The sequence below is a fragment of the Ictalurus punctatus genome, chromosome 9 (assembly GCF_001660625.3).
Source record: "Ictalurus punctatus breed USDA103 chromosome 9, Coco_2.0, whole genome shotgun sequence".
NCBI classification, from domain to species: domain Eukaryota; kingdom Metazoa; phylum Chordata; class Actinopteri; order Siluriformes; family Ictaluridae; genus Ictalurus; species Ictalurus punctatus.
Window position 1 is genome coordinate 1651159 of NC_030424.2, and position 22408 is coordinate 1673566.

Sequence of the window (22408 nt, forward strand, 5' to 3'; positions counted from 1 at the left end):
CTGATCTACCACTGTCCCACTTTCATAAGACCACAAGAAAGTACCCTAATTAAAAATTCCCCAGCATAACAACGATATGTTGCTTAATTAAGACTGATTCTACACTTTATTTTATTTTTGATGCAATGCTGATGTGATATCAGAGCTCTGGGTTTTGATTGAAAGCTGATACTTGATCCGATACCTAACATGCTCACCGTTATAGATCCAAGTTATGCGAAAACTATTTTTGTTTGTATATTCATACAACATCTGTATGTAATATCGGTGGCTTGTTAGTAAACATTACGTACTTTCACTGAATAAAACCAGTGAACTGGATCAGAAAATGTGCCAAATCCAATCCGATACTGACCCAGTCCCAATACCACACTCAATATACTGAACTGGGTCACATTGACGTCTCTAAATGCTATTTTCATAACATGACCCACAAATACATTATGTGTTCTAATCATAACTGGTGACATAAAATAATGGTGGAATAATGTATATATAAAAAAAGGTAAGTTGATTTATGTTAATTTTGCGTGTGATGAAACAGGACTACTGAGAAACCATGTATTGTTCTATAAGGCACGAAATCCCTTGTTCCTCTGCATCTATATACACAATTCTCATCCATTCCAACATATTTCTGACCCAAAGCTAATTCGCCTTCAGGAAAAATCTGATTGGTGATATTATTAGGAGTTTTAGATCAGTTTGAACCTAAGCTGGGTTTGAAATTTGCTTGGGTTTAGATTTGTTGTACAGCAATGCCCATATTTTCCTTGTCACCGAAACACACAAGGCTACCGAGCAGTATAGGATCCTCATTGGTGATCCAAGTCTCCAGTGCTGCTCATGTTCCACGTTCCTCTGCTCCATATACATACAATAAAAATATACTGTAAATATACAGTAGCTCAGCCAAAAATCGAATGACTGTATTTTTCTCAAACGCAATCATTCACCAAATCCAGTTCCTCACTTTACTGTCAAGTGGGCATGGAACATGTTTTGAACTATGCAAAGTAAGAAGTGAACTTCAACCTAACATTAGCTAAGTGGTGTAAACTGGAACGACACTTCGATTACATAGGCTTTAATAATAAGATACATTTTGGTCTTTGGCGCCATCTTGTGACTAAATTTACACATTGCTTTCACATAAGATTAGCCAAGGTAGAGTTAATTGCAATCTGCACTTACTACAAGTAAGACATTACAGATAGAAACATTGATTTGAGTTATTTCAGTCATTTTTAAGATGTTCTTTTTTTCTTTTTTTCTTTTTTTTGGAAAATGTCTATTCTTAAACTGCACTAATGCAAAAAATATCAACACCCATTTGTAATATGTTTATTTAATTTGCATTCTTAAACTTAGCAACTTTAATGAAGCAACTTTAATGAACTTTAATGAACTTTAAGTAGCACCCACTAGGCACAATCACATTATATCTTATATCCCTAAAATAAAACTTGTTTCCTGATATATATATATATGTATATATATATATATATATATATATATATATATATATATATATATATATATATATACACACACACACACACACACACACACACACACAATATAGCCAAAAGTATGTGGACATCCTATTTCAACGGCATTACATTGATGTGGAGTCTAAATTTTTGAAGCATGGCTGTGGGGATCTGTTCAGATAAGCACAGGGTCAGGGGTGTAGTCGGCGTTCCAGTTCACAGAGGTCAGGTCTCTGTGCAGGACACTCGAGTTCTTCCACACCAACTTTTGGAAAACCATGTCTTCATGGACCTCGCCTTGAGCACAATGTATTGTTATGTTGGTACAGGTCTGGGCCTCTTAGTTCCAGTGAAGGGAAACTGTAATGCTACAGCATACAAAGACATCCTGTATGATTGTGTTCTTCCAACTTTGTGGCAACAGATTGGAGAAGAACCACATATTGGAAACCAGAGCAGAAACATATTCATTAACAATAAAGACATTCCTCAAAATAATTTCTTTCCGCTCTGTAGCCATAACCAAAATTCTACGTTTTTAAAATTCATTTCTATCCCTAATTTGAAGCATATTAACTGAGGAATTTACTAAAATTAATATTGTTAGTTTTATGATAGATTCTACACTGAAAAGCTGCATAATTTTTTTCTTCTTGATAAAACAGTAAAGAAATCATATTCCAGCAAACTTAACAGTGAAGTAAATCTTTTAATTACAGCATTAAAATATTTGATGATTTTTTTGGTTTGATTAAAAGTGTCAGTTTCTATTAGATTTTAAATCATACGAAGCCTCAACTGCATTAAGAAAATGTAAATATATGAAAAAGTTCCAATACAAGGAATACTTATATACTGTAAGAATAGCTGCAACTAAAATAAACTTTCGTCTTCGGCGACATCTTGTGGCGAAATGAACGCATGACACATTAAGTTGAGTTAACGCTACAAACATGTAATCTGCACTTAACTATTGCTGAGAAGGAGTCAATAATTAGAAATAAAATCTCAGTAAAGACAATTCTGCACAGCCTTCTTTGCTCATATTTACCATATAATGGTGCCAGTATTAGTGGATGGAAATGTATTTGAATTCATCCCGTTATCTAGGGCAAAGTCCTAAAAAACCTCACTTCTCCCTACCTAAGTGCACTACATAGGCTTCTGAACACCCAGTGTAGTGCACTAAGTGTCCAATAGGGAGCAGATTCGGTTTAGGATCACGAGACACGTCCTTCACGTCGTTCACGTAGGAAACAGGAAGTTACAGAAGCTTGAAATCAAACGTGTAATGACGCATCGTACACACACACACACACACACATACACTCAGAGATAACACATTTTAAACTCCATCTTATAAGAGATTGCTTGAGTTCAGACCTCAGTATTTATGTTTGCAGATCACTGCAGGAAGATGAGACTGTTATTATTTTATATACACTGCAGTGTGCTTGTGTTTCCTGTCTCAGGCAGTTTGGGAAGCTCTGCTGCACACAGGTGTTTCTGCAAGGTGAGTAACACCTTCCACCTACACTCACAAAATTCAACTAGGAGTCACATATTTCTGTCTTAATTCCTATTTATGTTAGTTCCAGGTTCAGTGAGATTGTGCAATAATAGTAATAGTAGTAGTACTAGTCGTAGTTTTAGTAATAATAATAATAGTAGTAGTAATAGTTGTAGTAGTAGTTTTACTAATAATAGTAGTAGTACTACTAGTAGTTTTAGTAATAATAGTAGGAGTAGTTGTAGTAATAACGGTAGTTGTAGTATGAGTAGTAGTAATTTTAGTAATAATAATAGTAGTAGTATGAGTAGTAACAGTAGCAGTAGTTTTACTAATAATAGTACTAGTACTACTAGTAGTTTTAGTAATAATAGTAGTAGTTTTACTAATAATTGTAGTCGTCGTAGTAGTAGTTGTAGTACGAGTAGTAGGAGTAGTTTTAGTAATAATAATAGTAGTAGTATGAGTAGTAGTAGTTTTACTAATAATAGTGGTAGTTTTAGTAATAATAGTAGTAGTAATAGTTGTAGTAGTAGTAGTTTTACTAATAATTTACTAGTAATAGTAGTAGTAGTTGCTGTAGTAGTAGTTGTAGTAGGAGTAGTAGTAGTAGTAGTTGTAGTATGAGTAGTAGTAGTAGTTGTATTAGTAGTAGTAGTAGTAGTAGTTGTATTAGTAGTAGTAGTAGTATGAGTAGTAGTTGTATTAGTAGTAGTAGTTGTAGTATGAGTAGTAGTAGTTGTATTAGTAGTAGTAGTAGTATGAGTAGTAGTTGTATTAGTAGTAGTAGTTGTAGTATGAGTAGTAGTAGTAGTAGTTGTATTAGTAGTAGTAGTAGTTGTAGTATGAGTAGTATGAGTAGTAGTAGTAGTAGTAGTAGTTGTTGTAGTATGAGTAGTAGTTGTATTAGTAGTAGTAGTTGTAGTATGAGTAGTAGTAGTAGTAGTTGTATTAGTAGTAGTAGTAGTTGTAGTATGAGTAGTATGAGTAGTAGTAGTAGTTGTATTAGTAGTAGTAATAGTAGGAGTAGTTGTATTAGTAGTAGTAGTTGTATTATGAGTAGTAGTAGTTTTAGTAATAGTAGGAGTAGTTGCTGTAGTAGTAGTTGTAGTATGAGTAGTAGTAGTTGTATTAGTAGTAGTAGTTGTTGTAGTATGAGTAGTAGTTGTATTAGTAGTAGTAGTTGTAGTATGAGTAGTAGTAGTAGTAGTTGTATTAGTAGTAGTAGTAGTTGTAGTATGAGTAGTATGAGTAGTAGTAGTAGTTGTATTAGTAGTAGTAATAGTAGGAGTAGTTGTATTAGTAGTAGTAGTTGTATTATGAGTAGTAGTAGTTTTAGTAATAGTAGGAGTAGTTGCTGTAGTAGTAGTTGTAGTATGAGTAGTAGTAGTTGTATTAGTAGTAGTTGTAGTATGAGTAGTAGTAGTAGTAGTTGTATTAGTAGTAGTTGTAGTATGAGTAGTAGTTGTATTAGTAGTAGTAGTTGTAGTATGAGTAGTAGTAGTAGTAGTAGTTGTATTAGTAGTAGTAGTAGTTGTAGTATGAGTAGTATGAGTAGTAGTAGTTGTATTAGTAGTAGTAGTTGTAGTATGAGTAGTAGTAGTAGTAGTAGTTGTATTAGTAGTAGTAGTAGTTGTAGTATGAGTAGTATGAGTAGTAGTAGTTGTATTAGTAGTAGTAGTAGTTGTAGTATGAGTAGTAGTTGTATTAGTAGTAGTAGTTGTAGTATGAGTAGTAGTAGTAGTAGTAGTTGTATTAGTAGTAGTAGTAGTTGTAGTATGAGTAGTATGAGTAGTAGTAGTAGTTGTATTAGTAGTAGTAGTAGTAGTAGTTGTAGTATGAGTAGTAGGAGTAGTTGTATTAGTAGTAGTAGTTGCATTATGAGTAGTAGTAGTTTTAGTAATAGTAGGAGTAGTTGTAGTTATAGTAAAATTTTAATCGACAAAGTGTAAACAATAACATTTTAGTAACGCTTGGTACTGCTTATCCGTGTAGTGGAATTGGTTTGGAACTAAATGGAATGTAAATGTTTATTCGGGTGCCTGCTTATTGTCCATCTTAGGTCACCGGTAGTCTGGACGACTGCGCCTGCGATGTGGAAACAATCGATGAGTTCAACAACGAGAAGCTCTTCCCCCAACTTCAGAAACTCCTTTCGTCGGATTATTTCAGGTTCTATAAGGTGGGATGCCTTACTGGACATTCTGAACTTGAACCCTTTTGTTGTCATGGATGATCTGCTGTAGCGTTTATTCCTGTACAACTAACCTTCTACTACTCAGGTGAACCTAAATAACCCGTGTCCGTTCTGGACAGACAGCGGCCACTGTGGTCTCCGAGACTGTGCCGTTAAACCATGCACACCTGTGAGTCTTTTCACTCGTCCTTTTAAAAGTATACACTGTATCAAAGTTCTGTCAGTTCTAGTGAAGGAGGCGTGGCCTCTGTACCTGTCAGTTCTAGTGAAGGAGGCGTGGCCTCTGTACCTGTCAGTTCTAGTGAAGGAGGCTTTGTATGTTGTCTTAATCACACTATAATATATATATTAGTAGATAAATATAAAGAATAAAAGATTGTACTTCTTTGTTGGTATAACGTATTATATAATTTATGTACAGAATGAAGTACCTGAGGGGCTGAAATCCAGCAGCTACAAGGTACGGGCCAAGCTAGCTAATGAACTACCTCGCTTTGACAATCAGTACTGTGGAGACTGTATTTAATGGCTGTGTGTGTGTGTGAACAGTATTCATTAGAGGCCAACCAGCACACAAAGGAGTGTGAAATGGCAGAAAAGCTCGGCGCTGTCAATAGCTCTCTAAGGTAAACAACGGGGAATTATACTGTACATAACACAGAACTTGAAACGTACACACGGGCTGTTTAATCTCTACAGATAATGTTTGCGTAGAAGTAGCGCAAGTGTATCCATGACTCGGAGTCGCCTGTGGATCAAAATCTACTTTCCCGTCGTTCATTCAGTTAGTGTGCATACCGGGTGTTGACGGTGGGTGAGTACATTTCAAGTCATAACACCGGGTCATATTACAAAGCTTCAGTAAAACGGCTGGTGTGTTAACCAAGTTGCTAATTGCAAATACAATGATGAATTCATCACACAAATTAAATAAATAAATTTTTTTTAAAAAGCCAACAAAAGTCGCTGTCTGTCTGAAAAGCCGATTCACTGAAGGGGAAAGGACGCTGGACCCGACGAATGCACTTTCGGTGAACTTTGACCCGAGGATTGCAAATAATGCAGACCAAATGGGCAGGACTGTGGTCTGTTTGGTCGCAACAGCTGCTTAGAATATTTCTCTTCGGTGTTTTATTGACTGCGCACATCTGGAAAATAATTGCAGTCCTGTTCCCCCGCCGAACGCTAGGGTTTCTCTTGTAAAATTCTGTTGTGTTTTTCTCTCTGCCTTTTCTAATTCGCAGCGTTCTGAGGACGTTTTTCCCCTGAAATGTACAATTCTGTAAATTTATTCCTCGTTGACGGTCATCTAATCAAATAATGCAACGTCATGTTTCATGTTTCTCATGGAGACTAGGCTTTTTTGTGTGTGTGTGTGTGTGTTGTGTAAATTCTGACTCCGAGTTTGTGTCGTACAGTGATGAAACCCGGCAAGCTCTGCTCGAGTGGAACCGGCACGACGACGAGGCCGACCGTTTTTGCATGCACGATGGTAATTTAGCAGAGCAAAGACATTTGCATAGAAACCGAGCTATTATTATCCACTGCCTGTCCGAGATCTGTTTATATTTGACTCTTGAATCCTTTTTTTATTTTTTTATTTTAAGAACGAGTGTTAGAATTCCAGTTAAGAAATGACCGTGTATCCAAAAATCCCGTTGTACTTTATTTGAACTGTTGCGCTCCTGGACATGTTATTTCTTTATCTGCGACTTAACTTAAAACCTCCTCGAAATCCGATATCGAGAAATCCAGATCCAGTCATTCGGTTTGCACAAAAGATTCAACGAGTCAGATTTCGTTTGCGGATCTGATCCGAGATTAACAACTTTCGGATTTCACGGAAGTTCGTCCGAAACGAATAAGCACAGGCGAGTGTTAATGCCGAATCATCATCATTTACAGTACTTTTCATTAATGAAGAATTTAATGGTTTTTAACATTCCGATTTTTTTTATTTATTTTTTTGCTCCCGTATGACAGACTCGAACGCCTCGTTTCATCTGTCTTCCCAGAGCGTCTTTATTAACTCGGTTATTTCCCCCAGATGAAGATTCTCCGGATTCGCAGTATGTCGATCTCCTCCTGAACCCCGAGCGATACACTGGATATAAGGGACCCGAGGCCTGGCAGATCTGGAACAGTATATATGAAGAGAACTGTTTCAAGTAAGGTCACAGTATGTGGTGTAAAGATGAGCGAACACGTCGTTTATCTGGCACAGGAAAGCTGTTTGTTTCAGCGGTTTAGATTAGAATCAGTGTCGGGGCAAGTGAGTGCAAAAGCGCAGGAAAAGACTTTTACACACAGTTCTACATCGAATCAAAGTTATTCTGGGACGACTGGGGGTTCAATGTGTACTTGCTTCGCAGGTATTCCATGATATGATATAACGGCAAATTTTTGGATTATAAGACGAATAAAACATTTTAAGTACCACATTCATGTAGTAACAGTAACTCTTCTTCTTCTTCTTCTTATTATTATTATTTTCCTGTAACAGCATGCATTCTCCTGTTTAATACTTTACTTACCTTACATGATTGAATTAAGTGCATCAGTTTCACTGGTGGTTATAAACACCGTGCACACTTCCTGGCCAGTTTATTAGACCACATGGTGAGTGTACTGGAGACGGCAGTTCATCTTTTTCCATTCACACTGTATGTTAATTGAGCTCTAATTAGTGTCTGACCTTGCACTGTTCCTTTTTGGTCAGATTCTGACACTTTAACGTACGTTAAATTTCAGCACCCACCACCGGTGCATGTGTTAGACTCATAGCAGCACCACACACCACCATGAGAGTGTCACGTCGGTGCTGAGAATTACTCAACACGTTCTATCTCCTGCGGTTGTCCTGTTGTTTGCGTGGCAATAATGTATGAAAGCAGCCGAAAATTATACACTTACAATATGACGTATTGTAGGTTTACTGAGTTATTTTGGTATTACTTTTTCAGACCATACACAGTTAAACGACCACTGAACCCTCTGGTGTCGAGCAGTGGTAAGACTTTAAAAATCTTTAATATTAGACTGTATGTTTAGTGATTTTTCGGCGTTCGCAAATGCGAATCTTTTGTTAATTCAGCTTTCCTGTTTGTGTTGCAGGAGATAGTGAAGGTAAGGAAGACGGCTCTGTACATTTGCATTCATTTGAACGTTGGCTTAATTGTCTTAAAGGTTCTTTTGATTGTAAAGTTCTAGGTTGGCACAATTGCTCTAAAGTTCTAAAAGTTGACTTATTTGTCATACACCTGCAGAGGTTGACTTAAAAACTTTTACATAATTGATCTTACATACATTCCTATAGGTTGGTTTATTCGTTTTTAAAGTTTTAACATGGACTTCTAAAGCTTGTATTCATTTTTGTAAAGTTCTTAAGTCTTAACCGTCCTAATATTCTAAAGGCTGACTCGGTTTTTTTTTTTTCCTTAAATGTTAAGTTCGAAATTTTGTCTTTTAATTGTTGTAAATTTGAACTGTAAAGTTGTAAAGCCTGACAGTATTTTTTTAACATCATTTTCTAATCACCGTCCTAATATTCTAAAGGCTGACTCATTTTTTTTTTAAATGTAAAGTTCTAGAGCTTGTCTTCATTATTTGATATACATTTCTATAGGTTGGCATCTCTAAATTTCTAAATTCTAAAGGCTGACGTTTTTAACATAAACGTCTAAAGCTCGTTTCGGTCGTCGTTACGTTTAAAGATGATTTTTAATTGTCTTAACGTTCTAGAGCTGACTTAATCTTCTTTTAACATAAAGTTCTAAAGCTTGTCTTAATTGTTGGAAAGTTTAACTGTACATTTCTAAAGGCTGATATAACTGTTCCAAAGTTCGTAAAGTTGACATATGTTATAAACCTCTGGAGAATTATAGTACTAGTCATAAAAAATAAAGGCAGACAAAAATTTTTTTAAATATATATACATTTCTATGGGTTGACATCATTGTTCCAAAGTTCTAAAAGCTGACTTAATTATTTTTTTTTTTTTTAAACATAAACCTCTAAAGCTCGTTTCAATTGTTGTAAAGTTTACAGGTCACCTTAAAGTTGTCTTAAAGTTCTAAAGGCTGACTTAATTTTTTTTTTTTTTAAACGTAAACCTCTAAAGCTCGTTTCAATTGTTGTAAAGTTTACAGGTCACCTTAAAGTTGTCTTAAAGTTCTAAAGGCTGACTTAATATTTTTTTAACATAAAGCTCTAGAGCTTGTCTTAATCGTTGGAAAGTTTTAACTGTAAAGTTCTAAAAGCTGACAAAATATTTTTAACATGAATTTGTAACGATCGTCTTCGGTTTGTCAAGTTTAACAAGTGTTCCAAAAAGTTCTGTAAACATTTTTCTTACTTGCCACTAGAAACCTCTAGAGGATGCCTACAGTCACTTAAAGTAATTATAATTCAAAACGTCGACATCGATTATTTTTACATAAAGTTCTATAGATTGTCTTAACTGTTCCAAACTTCTAACGCTTAATTGTTGGAAACTTCACGTTGTCTGAACTGTCCTGATGTTCAAAAGACTTCATTGATGTTTTTTTAACATACATTTATCGAGCTTGTCTCAAACATAGTAAAATTCTAAAGGTTGTCTTAACTGTCCAAACGTTTCAAAAGTTGAAAGTAAAGGTTGTATTCATTTATATTACATGTAGTAAATGTTGGTGTAATTGAGAATCCGGTTGTAAAGCTCTTTTTGTATTTTAGGAAGGGGATTCTACAAATGGCTGGAAGGTAAGCAGCACTTGCCATGCGTGTGTGTGTGTGTGTGCGCAAGCGCACGTGTCTTGTTCTTTAACGTGCTTTCCCCCTGTACGTAGGTCTGTGTGTGGAGAAAAGAGCTTTCTTCAGGCTCGTCTCAGGACTGCACGCGAGTATAAATGTGCACCTGAGCGCCAGGTATCTGCTGGATGGTGAGTCACGTCAACGTTCTATCCAAATGTTCACATTTACATATAATTTACATATAGGCGGAGTCCGTTACAGTCTCTTATGTAGTACCGTCAAACGTCGCGTCCTGTTTGTTATTGATCAGATAACTGGTTTGAGAGGAAGTGGGGTCCCAACGTCACCGAGTTCCAGCTGAGGTTTGATGAAGAACTGACGAAAGGAGAAGGACCCAAGCGTCTGAGGAACCTCTATTTCCTTTATCTGATCGAGCTCCGTGCCCTGGTTAAAGTCCTGCCTTTCTTCGAGCGTCCATCCGTCCATCTTTACACAGGAGAGGCAGAACAAGACGAGCAGATTAAAGAGCTGCTCGTAGGGCTCCTCCGTGTGGCCAAGTAAGAGGATGGGTAGATTTTTCCAAAATTAAATTCATGGTATCACAATTTATTTATTTATTTTTTTAATGTTCTCATTTTCAAAGACATATTTAAATACCATTTAATAATCAATTATGATATTATTTAAGGCAAACTTGTCGAGGAGATCATTCTTAACCGCTTAGTAGTGTAGTAAGGAATACAACATTTGGGGTTGTGCCGATCACCTGCGAACTTCTAGCATTTTTAAAGCCGGTCTTAGAGTAGTGGCGTGTTCCTTGCACGACAGCCTTTCAGCCCGTGGTGATGTAGGTCTCTGTTAATGGCGGATGATGCCTCCAACTCCTTCGAAAGTTCCTTTGTTGTTCACCATTTCGGGGAAAGTGGAAGAAGGTTTGAAAGAGAGAGTTACAGGAAGGACCCTCGGCATGGATAACCGACACAGGAGCAGTTCATTTAAATATCACGATGTCATTTCATTCACGTGATTACTAAACGTGCACGTTTTAAAAGCAACAACCGTGTCGTTTCCAGGTCTTTCCCGTTGCATTTCGATGAAACCACGCTGTTTGCAGGCGATAAGACCGAAGCGGCAAAATTAAAAGTCAGTACACGGCACCCACAGTTCGTTCAAGTAAAATGAAGTGCACTGTGATCCCCTGATCCGTTACTCATCTGTTCATCAGGATGACTTCAGGCGGACTTTTAAGAACATCTCCAGGATCATGGACTGTGTAGGATGCTTCAAGTGTAGGCTGTGGGGCAAACTGCAGGTACGAGTACCAGAAATGTCCCCCGTTCCCTCGACTGATTCGAACGGGATATCGACGCACGTCACGTGCTCGATGTCTGACGGTCAGTCACGTATTTCTCGTTTAGACCCAGGGTTTAGGCACGGCTCTGAAGATCCTGTTCTCGGAGAAGCAAATTGAAACACTTCCTCAGTCCGGCAGCGCCAAACCGTCCTTCCAGCTCAGCCGGCAGGAGATCGTTTCCCTCTTCAACGCTTTCGGGAGGTACGGACGCTTTCGCACTTTTTACATTTTAAAAAATTGTTTTATTTCTAGATACTTTCACTTCTATATCAGTTAAATAACAGATCATTTACCTTAAAAGCACCTCACATTGAGGTTCTATGAACTAATATTATTTAACCTTAAATAAGCAATGAAGCACAGAGGAACACGCTGTTATAGGGAAAATAATCCGTGACACAAAGCGGACTTACACTTACCGATCGGAAGTTGATTATTTTTCTGTAACAGCACGTCCCGTGGTGTTTTATTCCTTTCGTACTACATCAGCTCGCCAATGACTACAGATTTAAATTTATTAATGAACACATACTTTAAATGTAACTATAAACACTTAAATGCTGTGTAGCATCCACAATACAAGGTAAACCGAACAGGTAAACAGTGATGAACATCAACCTTTAATGCTGGTCTTAATTATTAGGCTTAGTTGTTGTTTTTAAAAAGAAATTATTATTATTATTATTATTTAGAAAAGTGTTAGTTACTTGGAAAACGTTGCTTATGGTTTGTTCATGTTAACTAATGTGTCAAATCAGTAAAGAGAACCTTCATGTTACTAATAAGCTATATGTTGATTTAAAAAAAAAAATTATTATTATTACATATATATTTTTTTTAAAATGACATTTCCCCCTAGAATCTCAACAAGTATTCGAGAACTGAAGAACTTCCGGAAACTGTTATCACAGCTCAAGCAATAAGGCGATCTCGGCCCGTTCCTGATTGCTGTCTATCCACCGAGACGTGTTCGACGCTCCAAGTTTTGCTTCTTTAGTTTTCTACGGGAATCGGGAGAAGATTGTAGCTACCAGTTTAGCACGTCAAGTATTTGAACCAGACTCGTTTATGTGCTTTCAGACACGTTGTTATTATCTATTAAAATGGAAGAAATAAAATAAATAAATAAATAAATAAGGTCGTCGCAGAAGTAAAAACAGTACTGACGGACATTTCAAAGCTGAATCGCATGCTTTCTCAGCACATGGCTCGGTGTCACTCGATGCTGGTCGTGTCGTTTTCGGTGCGTTTAGGTGTGATGCTCACTTGTTTAGCTCGATCAGCTACGGAAGAAAACTTCAACCAACAAACATGTCTTGGACGTTCGGTTACAATTGGCGTGACGAAAACGAGGAGAAAAAAAAAGAAGTCTTTTTTGGCCCAACTGTTCGTTTAAGCTAGACTCGGGAAGCGGGGTTGAAAATCATGAGGAACTTTACAGTTGAAAGTCTCTGAGCTAGCGAGACATCCTTCGAAACGTGCACATCTGTCCGAGACCTTGGCGATACGGCTACCCCTGAACACCCCGAGCACTTTAATGACCGAGGGTTAAATTTGATCACTTAGCACAATTTGCACTATGGCTTATCGATGGAATGTATTTCGCAATGAAGTTCGGAGGGAAAATGAGAATTACGACTACTCCCAGATAGGATTCAAGAATAAATGAATAAATAAGTAAATAAATAAATAAATAAAAATTCTCTCAGGGATTTAAAAGTCAAAAGTTTTTGAAACCGATCCGAGACGACGGATGTGGAAATGAAACTTGTCATTCTGGAGTCAGGCGCTGTTGACGAATAAAGATCATTTTTGGGTGATTTTTCTATCGCATACACTTTAAACTATCGTGGTTTTTGTTTGTTTCTTCGTATCACCGTACTTCATGTCCACTGTTCGCGTTACGTATTGTGATATTTAGTTGTACGTTTGAACGGATACATCATCTTTACAAAAATAATATATTAAAGGACTATAACATGGGACGGGAAGTAAACAGTAAACACATTTACATACGCATACAGATGATGTGAGAGAACCTGTATTGTGACTTTTTTTTGTGTGTGATAGTAATATATTGTCTTTTTTTTTTTTTTTTTTTTTCTACCGCAATTTGACAACAGCCATGTAAACGTGTTCATTCCTTAATAAAATTCTATCCATACGTTCATTTGGCGGATGGTTTTAGTTGACACGTGTTCCAGAAACCGATTTAAGCAGCTTAAGAGTCTTTATGAAGCACGCTGAGACCGCCCGTTCGGCTGGAAAAAAGTATGCACGGATCGACACTACCAAAAGAATCGAGCGGAAATAGTAGACCGCCTGGGTACCTTTGGGATAGTTTCGACATACTACGATCTGGGACGCACGGAAGCTTTGAAACCTGGAGGAAACTTTCAGCGCAGCTTTTACAGAAGACGTCGTGGAGATGTTCTACGGATAAACGGATTGCGAACTAAGCACGGAAACGCTTTTAATGAGATACGATCGTGTGTGTGTGAATGACTTTGTCTTCATTTTAATATCCAGCCTACGTCTTGTCGGATCCGGCGAATGATCCAGCAGCCAGTGAGCAGGAGATGGACTTGTTCTTTTAATTGGATGGTCTATTAATAAATTGATCTTAATATCTAATCTCCATAAATTGTTTTATCATATTTAAATTCAATTTCTAAACATACTAATATTTTATATATTAAATAGAATCTGCTACTGTTTACACCAGGAAGTAAATCGAACCATACGGTTCAATTCAATTCCGTTTTATTCGTGTAGCGCTTTTAACAGTGAACGCTGTCTCAAAGCAGCTTCGCGGAAAGATATAAACACAGGGTAGAGATTTGAAATGTGTGGATTTGTCCCTAAGGAGCGAGCAGGCGACGAGGGAAAAACTCCCTGAGACGATACGAGGAAGAAACCTCGAGAGGAACCGGAGGAACTCGGAAGGGACCCCGTCCTCATCTGGGTCACGACGGCTCGTGTGAACGTAAAAGAAAAAACAAAAACACTCGATTTGTTTTAGTGACCGTAAACCACGGAGGACGGTGGCACGGTATTAAATGAGACTTCAAACTATAGCAAGATCAAGTCAGTCTTTATTCAGTGCAGTCACACAGTGCGGGCGTGAAAACGAATCGGTGCACCTGGAAAGTTTTTTGCGCTAACAGCCCGACTGAACGAACCGAAAGAGAAGCCGAGAATCGAACGACGGCGAAGGAACGGACTAAAGAGTCCGCGCTCCCGGTTAGCGAGCGCGAAGGTTTGCGTTTGAAAATATCCGTTAACGCGATCGACGCGTTTTCACTTCGTATCGAGGTCCTTCTTTTATGCTGGTGTGTTTGATCGCACTTCTGGTTTGTTTTTCAGCAGGTATTCGGCCTGAAACATAACGGTAAAAAATACGATCCGTATAAACGGTATACGTACATGAATGAGCGCTGTACTGAAAGAACGTCACAGGTAAAGGATGAGAAAACCTACCAGGAAGTCGATCGGATCGTCTGGTCGGACCTCGCAGATCTCGAGGCAGCCTCGAATCACAGTGGGCAACACGCTGGTCATCAAATAGTGCCTGAGAGGAGCGGATTCTGCCATCAACAGCGCCTCTTCCTGTCGCCTCTCGTCCTCCAGACAGCGGATCTGACGCACACAAGCATGCACAGGCAGGAATGACGGCGAAACCCGGAACGTCTCATGAACGTTTCACGCCACAACATGAACGGATTACAACTATGATTTGTCACTCTGTTGCCTCGCACCTCCAGGGTTGGGGGTTTGAATCCCGACTCCGCCCCGTGTGCCCGGAGTTCGCATGTCCTCCGGGCTTTGGGGGTTTCCTCCGGGACATGCGTCGTATGCATTGATTGGCATTCCCGAATTATCCGTAACGTGTGAATCCCTGGTACTGAAAATGGATGGATGGATGATCTTTGTCGTAGTCTTTCTAAACATTTAAGTATCAAGACCTATCACTGCCTGCTGAGATTCCTGTCCATTCTATCCCTAGCGAATGACTCCAGGCCCCAGTGTAGTGTGTGTTCGTACCCATTCCTCCTGCTGCTGTGCCCGCTGCTCCTCTTCTTCCTTTCTGCGCGTGGCTTCAGCCTGGCGTGCCTCCTCCTTCTCCCTCAATCTGATCTCTACCTGCCTCAACTCTTCCTCCAAATCCTTGGTGGTGGGGCCGTAATTCCTGGCCTTCCCCACGCTCTCCATCACCTTCTCCGTCACCAAGACATTCTCCAGGTCATCGTTGTTCATCTCTAGAATGGACAAGAAAGGAGAGCTTTACCTGGTGGTCTTCCCAAACATCTTCCCTCAGCTGGTGTTTCGATGATGGTGCTGGAAACCAGGATGAGACAAAACCCTGTTTGAGTACAGTATATCCTCCAAAATGACACTGCCTCTGAGGCCTACCTATACGCTCGGGGTGAATCTCCAGCTCATCAAAGTATTTCAGCACGGTTTCATCCCCTGAATTGTTTGTCCTGAACGCGGCCAGACGCGGGAAGTACTTCTCCACGGAGTGTGACGTCCCCTGCGCCACGCTCTCAGGCAGATTCAACACACGTTCCTCCAGGACCTCATCGGTGGCGTCCAGAGAGAACACAAACTCTACACACACACAAAGAAAAAAGGGTTCGGTTAAGAGTGTTAGCACGACCAGCACTGAATAGCTCTCAGCATTTACGTTCCCGTACGCACCTGGGACGATTTCCTTGTCGTATGGAGGGACGGTTGACCGCACATCTCTGGCTTGATCATCCTCGGCTGCGCGGTACAACAAACGACGTTAAAACCGAACGGGACGGATTGTTCAGATTAAAATGACGTAATTATTCGTCCTACCACAAAACAGCTCCTTGGCTTGATCATATGACTTCGGAAAGCCGTCCAGGACGAAGCCTTGATTTCTGCACGCTTTAGTCTTCAGCTTGTCCTTCACGATTTGGAGAACGTACTGCTCATCCAACCGACCTGAATCGAGAGGCGATACGCCTCCATTAAATCCGGTTTATACTGCACGTAAAAATCGGATAGGGATTAGTTTAATACGTTCATTACCTCCGTTTCTTTCCAGGTTGCTTGTCAGGGTCTCAGAAAGCTCCCGGGTTCCGCACGATTCATCCTCCGCTTTGTTTTCTGCCTCGTCCACGTGGACACGTGACTCCTGAAGCACAAAACAACACTCTATCGGGGGGAAACATTTCTTTTCGAAAATCCTGGTGCTCACCTAGTAAAGCCCGTTAAGGTTCCCTTCTTTCTAAACGCACTGGCGTGACGCGTACCAGGTTAGCGAGAGTCTCCGCGATGGTCTCTTTGAGTTTTACATGCTGCAGTTTATAGTGCTTGCATATCTTTTCAGCGACGGTGCTTTTCCCGACCGCAGGAGGTCCCAAGAGACAGATGCGAACGGGCTGAAGACAAGAATATATCGATCGATCTCTCAGAACTAACGCAAAAAGGGTTTGATATTTGTGCCCGACAGCTGCACTTTCTCAGGTCACTTACCAGCAGGCCTCGGGTGAGCTTGTATTCCTCCACGACGTGGTCGATGTTCTCCACAATGCCTTTCTTTGAAACCCAGTTGATAGTGAAATTGTCTGCGAGGAAAATGGCTTCCATTTGAAGGTTGACGAACAAATGGTCAATTTCTGCTTGCTGAGAAACAACAACAAAAAAAAAACACTTCGATACTTTAGCCATTAACAACAGGCTAGCAAAATTATAGATACAGTAACTTCCTGTACGAAATGGTTCAGATATTCAGTCGGGTTTTTTTTATTTAATTTTGTAATTAAAGGAAATCTCAGTTATGTTTAGCGCTCCATCTGCTGCGTCCTTGTGAATGGCCTTTTAAGGAAAAGGGGCGGAGCTGAGCAGCTCTGTTCTGGCCGGAGGCGGAGCTCATTTCCCGACCAGAAAATATGAGACAGGAGACCAAATTGAAGAACTCCATTTCATCGCATCGATATTGCCGTTCATGGTTTTTCAAAAGAATCGCACTTTTAATATAATTCGCAAAAACACGTACCGTCAATTCCTCTGTGAGAAATACGTCCTCTTTCGGAACGTTTCGGGTTTTTCCTGGCCCGAGCGCTACTGCTATTGCCTGGAAATAAAACGAAAAAGGACTGAGAAGCAGGAGAATATGTCAAAAATATCAGATATGATTACTTCCATTAGGGAAACTCACTCTGATGATGTCAGCAATGGTGTTCTGTGATTCGTCCACTGCGAGAAAGTACCGCGGCTTCGGCTTACGGTCGATTACGTTCTGCACAATCCTTTGAGGGGAAAAAAAACAAAACCCAGAACAAATGTTCAGTCGTCATTAATCTGTCAGGAAACAATACAAGACATCACCATATTAACACGATTCACTTGGTGATTTGATTCTTTTGAACTACAAGCGAATCAAATCGTATGAGTTGTGATTCATTGAAGATTTGAACAGGCTTCATCCAGAAAGATTGAAGAGGTGACAGTGAAGATCTGTAGAGTAACCCACATTCGCTCCTTCACCTGGGGTCGGATCTGATTGTTTTTTTTTTTTTAAAAAGGGCCACTTTTGATTCATTTGTGCTTACGAATCAATTCGCTCCGAAAAGAATCGTTCGCTTTTCCAAACACTACTGACCGTGCCAGATCACTGATGTGAATAGCAGGAACGATGTTGGACCCGTCTCCGAAGACCGGCACTTCCCGTTCCTCTCCCAACCACGCTGTCTACAAGAGGGCAGTGTCACAAACGCTCGGTTACACATCGATGGACGCTGATTAATCGTGAATCAGTGAGTCAAAAAAGATACATGATCGAATTCCTACTTAAACTTAAAACGCCCGATTACAGCAGCAACACGGGTACGGCGTGAAAGGATGACGTGTGAAAGGTGAAACCGTCTCGATTTACCTTGAAAAAGAAATGGAAGGCTTGCTCGCCCATTCCGTACTGCAGTCCAGATGCAACCACGTAAGTCGAGAACTGCGACTGGTTCTGAAGTGTACGATACGATACTGTAAAGCTCGAACGATAAGGAAAGCGAGCGAGACGAGCACGTAAAACTTTGAAGAAATAGTACAAAATAAAACAGCTGCACTCACAGATTTTCCCAGTTTAACCACAAGCTTCTCCACAGCGATGTGATCTTTAAAGTTGCCGTGCGGTTTGCGTCTCCTGTAGTCCCATTCTGTAAGATGAATCTCCGGATCGTCCTACAATTCAAAACAACAACACGACGTACACAGAAGAAGTGACCGTATGAAAGTTCTAATGATGTTCACGCTACGTAGGCTAATCAGTTCTATACGTACCGGATCCAGTGTCTTAGTCTGCGCCCACGTCATGACCGAGGAGATCAAGATGAACGTCTTTGGTCCAGGAAACGCATCGATGTCCTTGTGAAGAGCTTTAAATGGTACAGCAACAAAACCGCACGATGAAAGGTTTCAAGATAAACCTTAGATTAATCAGTAAACAAACATTTTTATTTTTGGAAAATATCTTACCCGAGACCGCCCAAGAGGCTTCTTCGATCTGATCGGTACGCTCGTTGTAAACGTTATAAACGACGACGTCCGACTCCATCAGGTGACGGAAGAGCTCTTCACGTGTTAAGTTCTATGGAAACGGTAGTAAAGTAAAGTAGTACATAAAGGAACATCGCCGGGTTAACTACAGCCTTAGATATTTCACTCACAGTGTATTCTTCTACTGCAAAACTGGACTTCTTCTCGTTTTTCCCCGAAACGGTTCCAACGATTTGATAAACGCCTTCTCGGGAACTTGACTCGTTTGCCGGTTCATCTTGGACTTGTTCAGAAACATGGGTCGCTCCGACAACACACGAGGCTAAAAACTGGAGGCACAAGAAAGAAAAGTCGGAAGTATATACATTAGGGAGGCGTGTCATGCAATGACACTATTTTTTATTAAATATGAACCCTACCTCTATCCCACCAGAAACACTGAAAAATCCCAAAGAGTCCCTTCAGGATTCACAGAAATGAACGCAAAATCAAGCAAACTCGCGAGATTCGACGGAGCTTGCAATTTCTACCGCAGAATCGGGCAAAGATACGTCATGTGACGTCATCACAACGCTCATTCAGCCAAATCCCTTCTCAGATTCACGTGCGTCGAACACGAGTACAGCTAAAAAGGTCTCATTTACCAACAAACATCACCGAGAAAGACCGTGCAGAACAATTCCGCCTTAGAGATCGTGGAGGTTACACACTTTCTTCTTCAGTCACGTGACGATTTCTCCTCCGTCTAATGGTGACTGAGGTCTATAGGATGTAAAGTGTAATCAGTGTGTGTAACTACAAAGTTGACTAATGTTTGGATATGTTAATCAGGTATAATCTGGTATGTATACCCAACAGGTAAGACTTACTTGTGGGGAGCATTATCTAAATTCATAGTACACTTGTCGATCAAGTTATAAGTGTGTATTGAGTTAGAAGAACTCTGTGTCTTACTAAAGAGTAGGCCTAATTGTTTTCTGTGTCAATCCGTACTTCTGCACAGCAGGCATAATCTAAAACTATAAAACACTTTCTAACAAGTGGTATTCGAAGTGTGTACATTAAGTGCCTTGTGTTTGCTTCACTTTGTGGCAATAAAAGAGAAATTAGACACATACCACAACTGGGTTTCTAAACGAAGCTTGCGAATCAGTGTCAAAAGAAGAGATAAGAAGTCCAGGAGGAAAAGTACCAAGATGAGGCTATAGGGTGAATTATGTGACAAAGTAAAAAAAAAAAAACAACAAAAAAAACAGGTTTGGTAAAACTTTTAAAGAAAATACAACCGACTACGCATGCGCCACAAATATAAGGTATCACATGGATGCGAATAATTAGTTAAGGCGATGGAGATTTGTCTGTTTCTAGAAAGAAAAGGTGAATGCCCTGCCTAGGGATAATTTTACTGCTTCAGAGAGGTATATAAAGACATGTTTGTGTATGTATAATCCGGACCCTCTGCAGACTGTCTCACTTTATTGTTTCAATAAAGTTTAATTACTTTTTGACATCTACAAACTGTCTGTCTCTTAAGTTTTTTTTTTTTACTTAGGCAGGAAAGATTGACTTTCCACTACTGGTCATGTTTGGAATAAAAGGTAAGGCTGACAGAAAGTAAATTGAAGAAAGTCATTATCGGTGACTCTGCGTATCTGCTAATGCTAGCGTGCGTATGACGTCATGCGCCGTCGACCAGGAAGCGGCTTATACTTCCGGTTAGTAAAAAAAAAAAAAAACCCAAAACAAAACGCTACTGTTATATTTGAGATGATATTACCTTTTTAAAATCCACACACTAGACGGTAGTGCATAGTGTAAGTGTATAGTACTTCATTTGAGACACAACTTTAGTATTTACTATCCGAGGCGTGTTTTCGGAACAGGAAGTAACGTAATGAGTAAATCTCCTCCGTGCCGCGCGCAGACCAACTAATCCATAATGAGATTCGTTAATTACTCATTCACTTCAAAGATCGATGACAGTTCAAAAGATCAATGACAATTCGACATAACAAAACAACAACAACACAACTGACCTTTCCTATATATTTTGAGGTGTATTTATCCAAACTGTTGATAAAAACGCGTTTGGGTGGATGTTTCTCTGTTTCGGCAGCCATATTTTGTTAGATCCGTCGCTGCGCAACTACAGCGAGTCGACTCATGAAGAATCGATTCTCCGAACTCCGGCTTTAGGGTAGTGTCGACTCCAAGCTTTGGAGTCGGTTCCACAAAGCGAAATTGATTCAGCTCTCGTTTCGGGAGTGAGAAAGGAGATTTCTGTGTCGGGCAAACATCATAAACGGCTTCATTTGTTTATCTGGCATAATCAAAAGTAACATTTTCGACACAATAAAATTTTACAATTAAATGTCGCCAATGTTAAACTGGAATAAAGTTGGTTTGGCGTTGGACGTTCGACATTCGCAGATATGGGGAAATTAAGGGACTGTCTCTAAAGTTACATACTACATTTTTATACACGTTTCTAACTTCAATCGCATTTGAAGGGAATGACTTACAGTCACAAAACCAACTGGAAAGTGTTCACCTAGGTGTTTAGATTTGTGATATTTTCAGACTTTTCCCCCCTTTGGAGTGGCATATTGCTTGGGGACCTGAGCAGATTCTCCAAAGAGAATAATAAAGAAATAAAAACAAGGGAAACAAATTGCCATGTGGAGCCGTGGTTCTCAATAGTGAAGAATCACATATTACGCAGAAAAGGGTTCCTGCGGCCTGCAGATTTCATTACAAAGATGTTTATCTCTCTGCAAGGAAGGTACACACAGCATCAGATGATGCATAATCTTGATAGTCTGTCTCAAGGAACATCTCCAAAGCAAGAGACCACTGACCAACAAGAAGAGCAATGGGCCAATGAGATCACAAACTCAAAGACCAACAAAGCATCGTTCAAAGTATTTTGATCCACCAGAAGCAGTGCCCCAACCAAAGTTCATAATTTGGTTGGCTTTAAAAATCACACTGAATAAATGTTCAGATGAGCCAAGACTATTCAAACACCAACCATCAAAATTCAAATATAAACTCAGGGGCTCAAATCTTGAGAACGGTTTCCACTCCAAATACCATTACAAACCATCAGCTGTTAACCATTAAAACCATTACCAAATGGTTCCCATTACGCAGAAGGATGTATTACGGACATAGGTCCTTAATGGGATCTACTAGACATAAGAATGCCACCAATAGAAGGCAACAAATTACCAGTAGAGACCCACAGGGACCATTACAGTTGACATTAAAACCAATACAAATCCCATTACAACCATTAAAACCATTACAAGTTCTACGAGGTATTCTGTTGTTTTGTTTTGTTTTGTTTTCAGCAGGGCTCTGATGCAAATTTTATTTCACAGGCATTATTCAAATGTTTAAATATTAGATGCATGATTTGTACGATAATAAATATGTATAATAGGCACAAAAAAAATGATCCCATCTGTTTATCGGAGCAGTAGATTTGAGGATATTTTTTCACCCATGTAATACATTTTATTTTGATTAAAATGGTCTTTAGATCCGTGTTGACATTATTTACATGCAGAAGTACATTGATAATGACAGATTTA

At 39.4% G+C, this 22408-nt stretch overlaps 2 protein-coding genes across 6 annotated transcripts; one reads left to right on the forward strand and one right to left on the reverse strand.

Moving 5' to 3' along the window:
* Positions 1–1556: 1556 nt before the first annotated feature.
* Positions 1557–21003, reverse strand: LOC108269777 (adenylate kinase 7). Of its 4 annotated transcripts, none has more exons than XM_017475779.3 (18): positions 20849–21001; positions 18983–19141; positions 18792–18903; positions 18597–18691; positions 18387–18497; positions 18196–18279; positions 17923–18011; positions 17479–17569; positions 17317–17394; positions 16794–16943; positions 16571–16699; positions 16347–16452; positions 16131–16259; positions 15987–16052; positions 15699–15896; positions 15330–15544; positions 14766–14924; positions 1558–1861 (listed from the first exon to the last, which is right to left on the reverse strand). In XM_017475779.3, exons 1-18 carry the CDS (start codon positions 20930–20932, stop codon positions 1778–1780), a joined length of 2139 nt encoding a protein of 712 aa, XP_017331268.1. In that variant the 5' UTR covers positions 20933–21001; the 3' UTR covers positions 1558–1777. The 4 variants fall into 4 exon arrangements, with proteins under 4 accessions (XP_047013432.1, XP_017331268.1, XP_053538568.1 ...); XM_053682593.1 differs by lacking the exon at positions 20849–21001 and adding an exon at positions 20590–20679 and having other exon boundaries at positions 1559–1861; XM_017475780.3 differs by lacking the exon at positions 1558–1861 and adding an exon at positions 14363–14663 and having other exon boundaries at positions 20849–20997.
* On the forward strand, positions 2767–13455 carry ero1a (endoplasmic reticulum oxidoreductase 1 alpha). Of its 2 annotated transcripts, XM_017475784.3 has the most exons (16): positions 2767–3006; positions 5066–5185; positions 5286–5369; positions 5622–5660; positions 5750–5826; positions 6619–6692; positions 7248–7368; positions 8164–8210; positions 8315–8326; positions 9914–9940; positions 10027–10119; positions 10242–10488; positions 11005–11074; positions 11157–11243; positions 11350–11486; positions 12145–13455. In XM_017475784.3, exons 1-16 carry the CDS (start codon positions 2887–2889, stop codon positions 12206–12208), a joined length of 1419 nt encoding a protein of 472 aa, XP_017331273.1. In that variant the 5' UTR covers positions 2767–2886; the 3' UTR covers positions 12209–13455. The 2 variants fall into 2 exon arrangements, with proteins under 2 accessions (XP_017331273.1, XP_053538569.1); XM_053682594.1 differs by lacking the exon at positions 8315–8326.
* Positions 21004–22408: the final 1405 nt, after the last annotated feature.

Coding starts and splice junctions, on each gene's coding strand:
- ero1a (XM_017475784.3), top strand. CDS start 2,887: ATGTTTGCAGATCACTGCAGGAAGATGAGACTGTTATTATTTTATATA. Junction 5,661..5,749: donor TGAAATCCAGCAGCTACAAG/GTACGGGCCAAG, acceptor GTGTGTGAACAG/TATTCATTAGAGGCCAACCA. Junction 11,244..11,349: donor GGCTGTGGGGCAAACTGCAG/GTACGAGTACCA, acceptor TTTCTCGTTTAG/ACCCAGGGTTTAGGCACGGC.
- LOC108269777 (XM_017475779.3), bottom strand. CDS start 20,932: ATGGCTGCCGAAACAGAGAAACATCCACCCAAACGCGTTTTTATCAAC. Junction 16,053..16,130: donor AGCCAAGGAGCTGTTTTGTG/GTAGGACGAATA, acceptor TGTACCGCGCAG/CCGAGGATGATCAAGCCAGA. Junction 1,862..14,765: donor ACGATCCGATCGACTTCCTG/GTAGGTTTTCTC, acceptor TGTATGCTGTAG/CATTACAGTTTCCCTTCACT.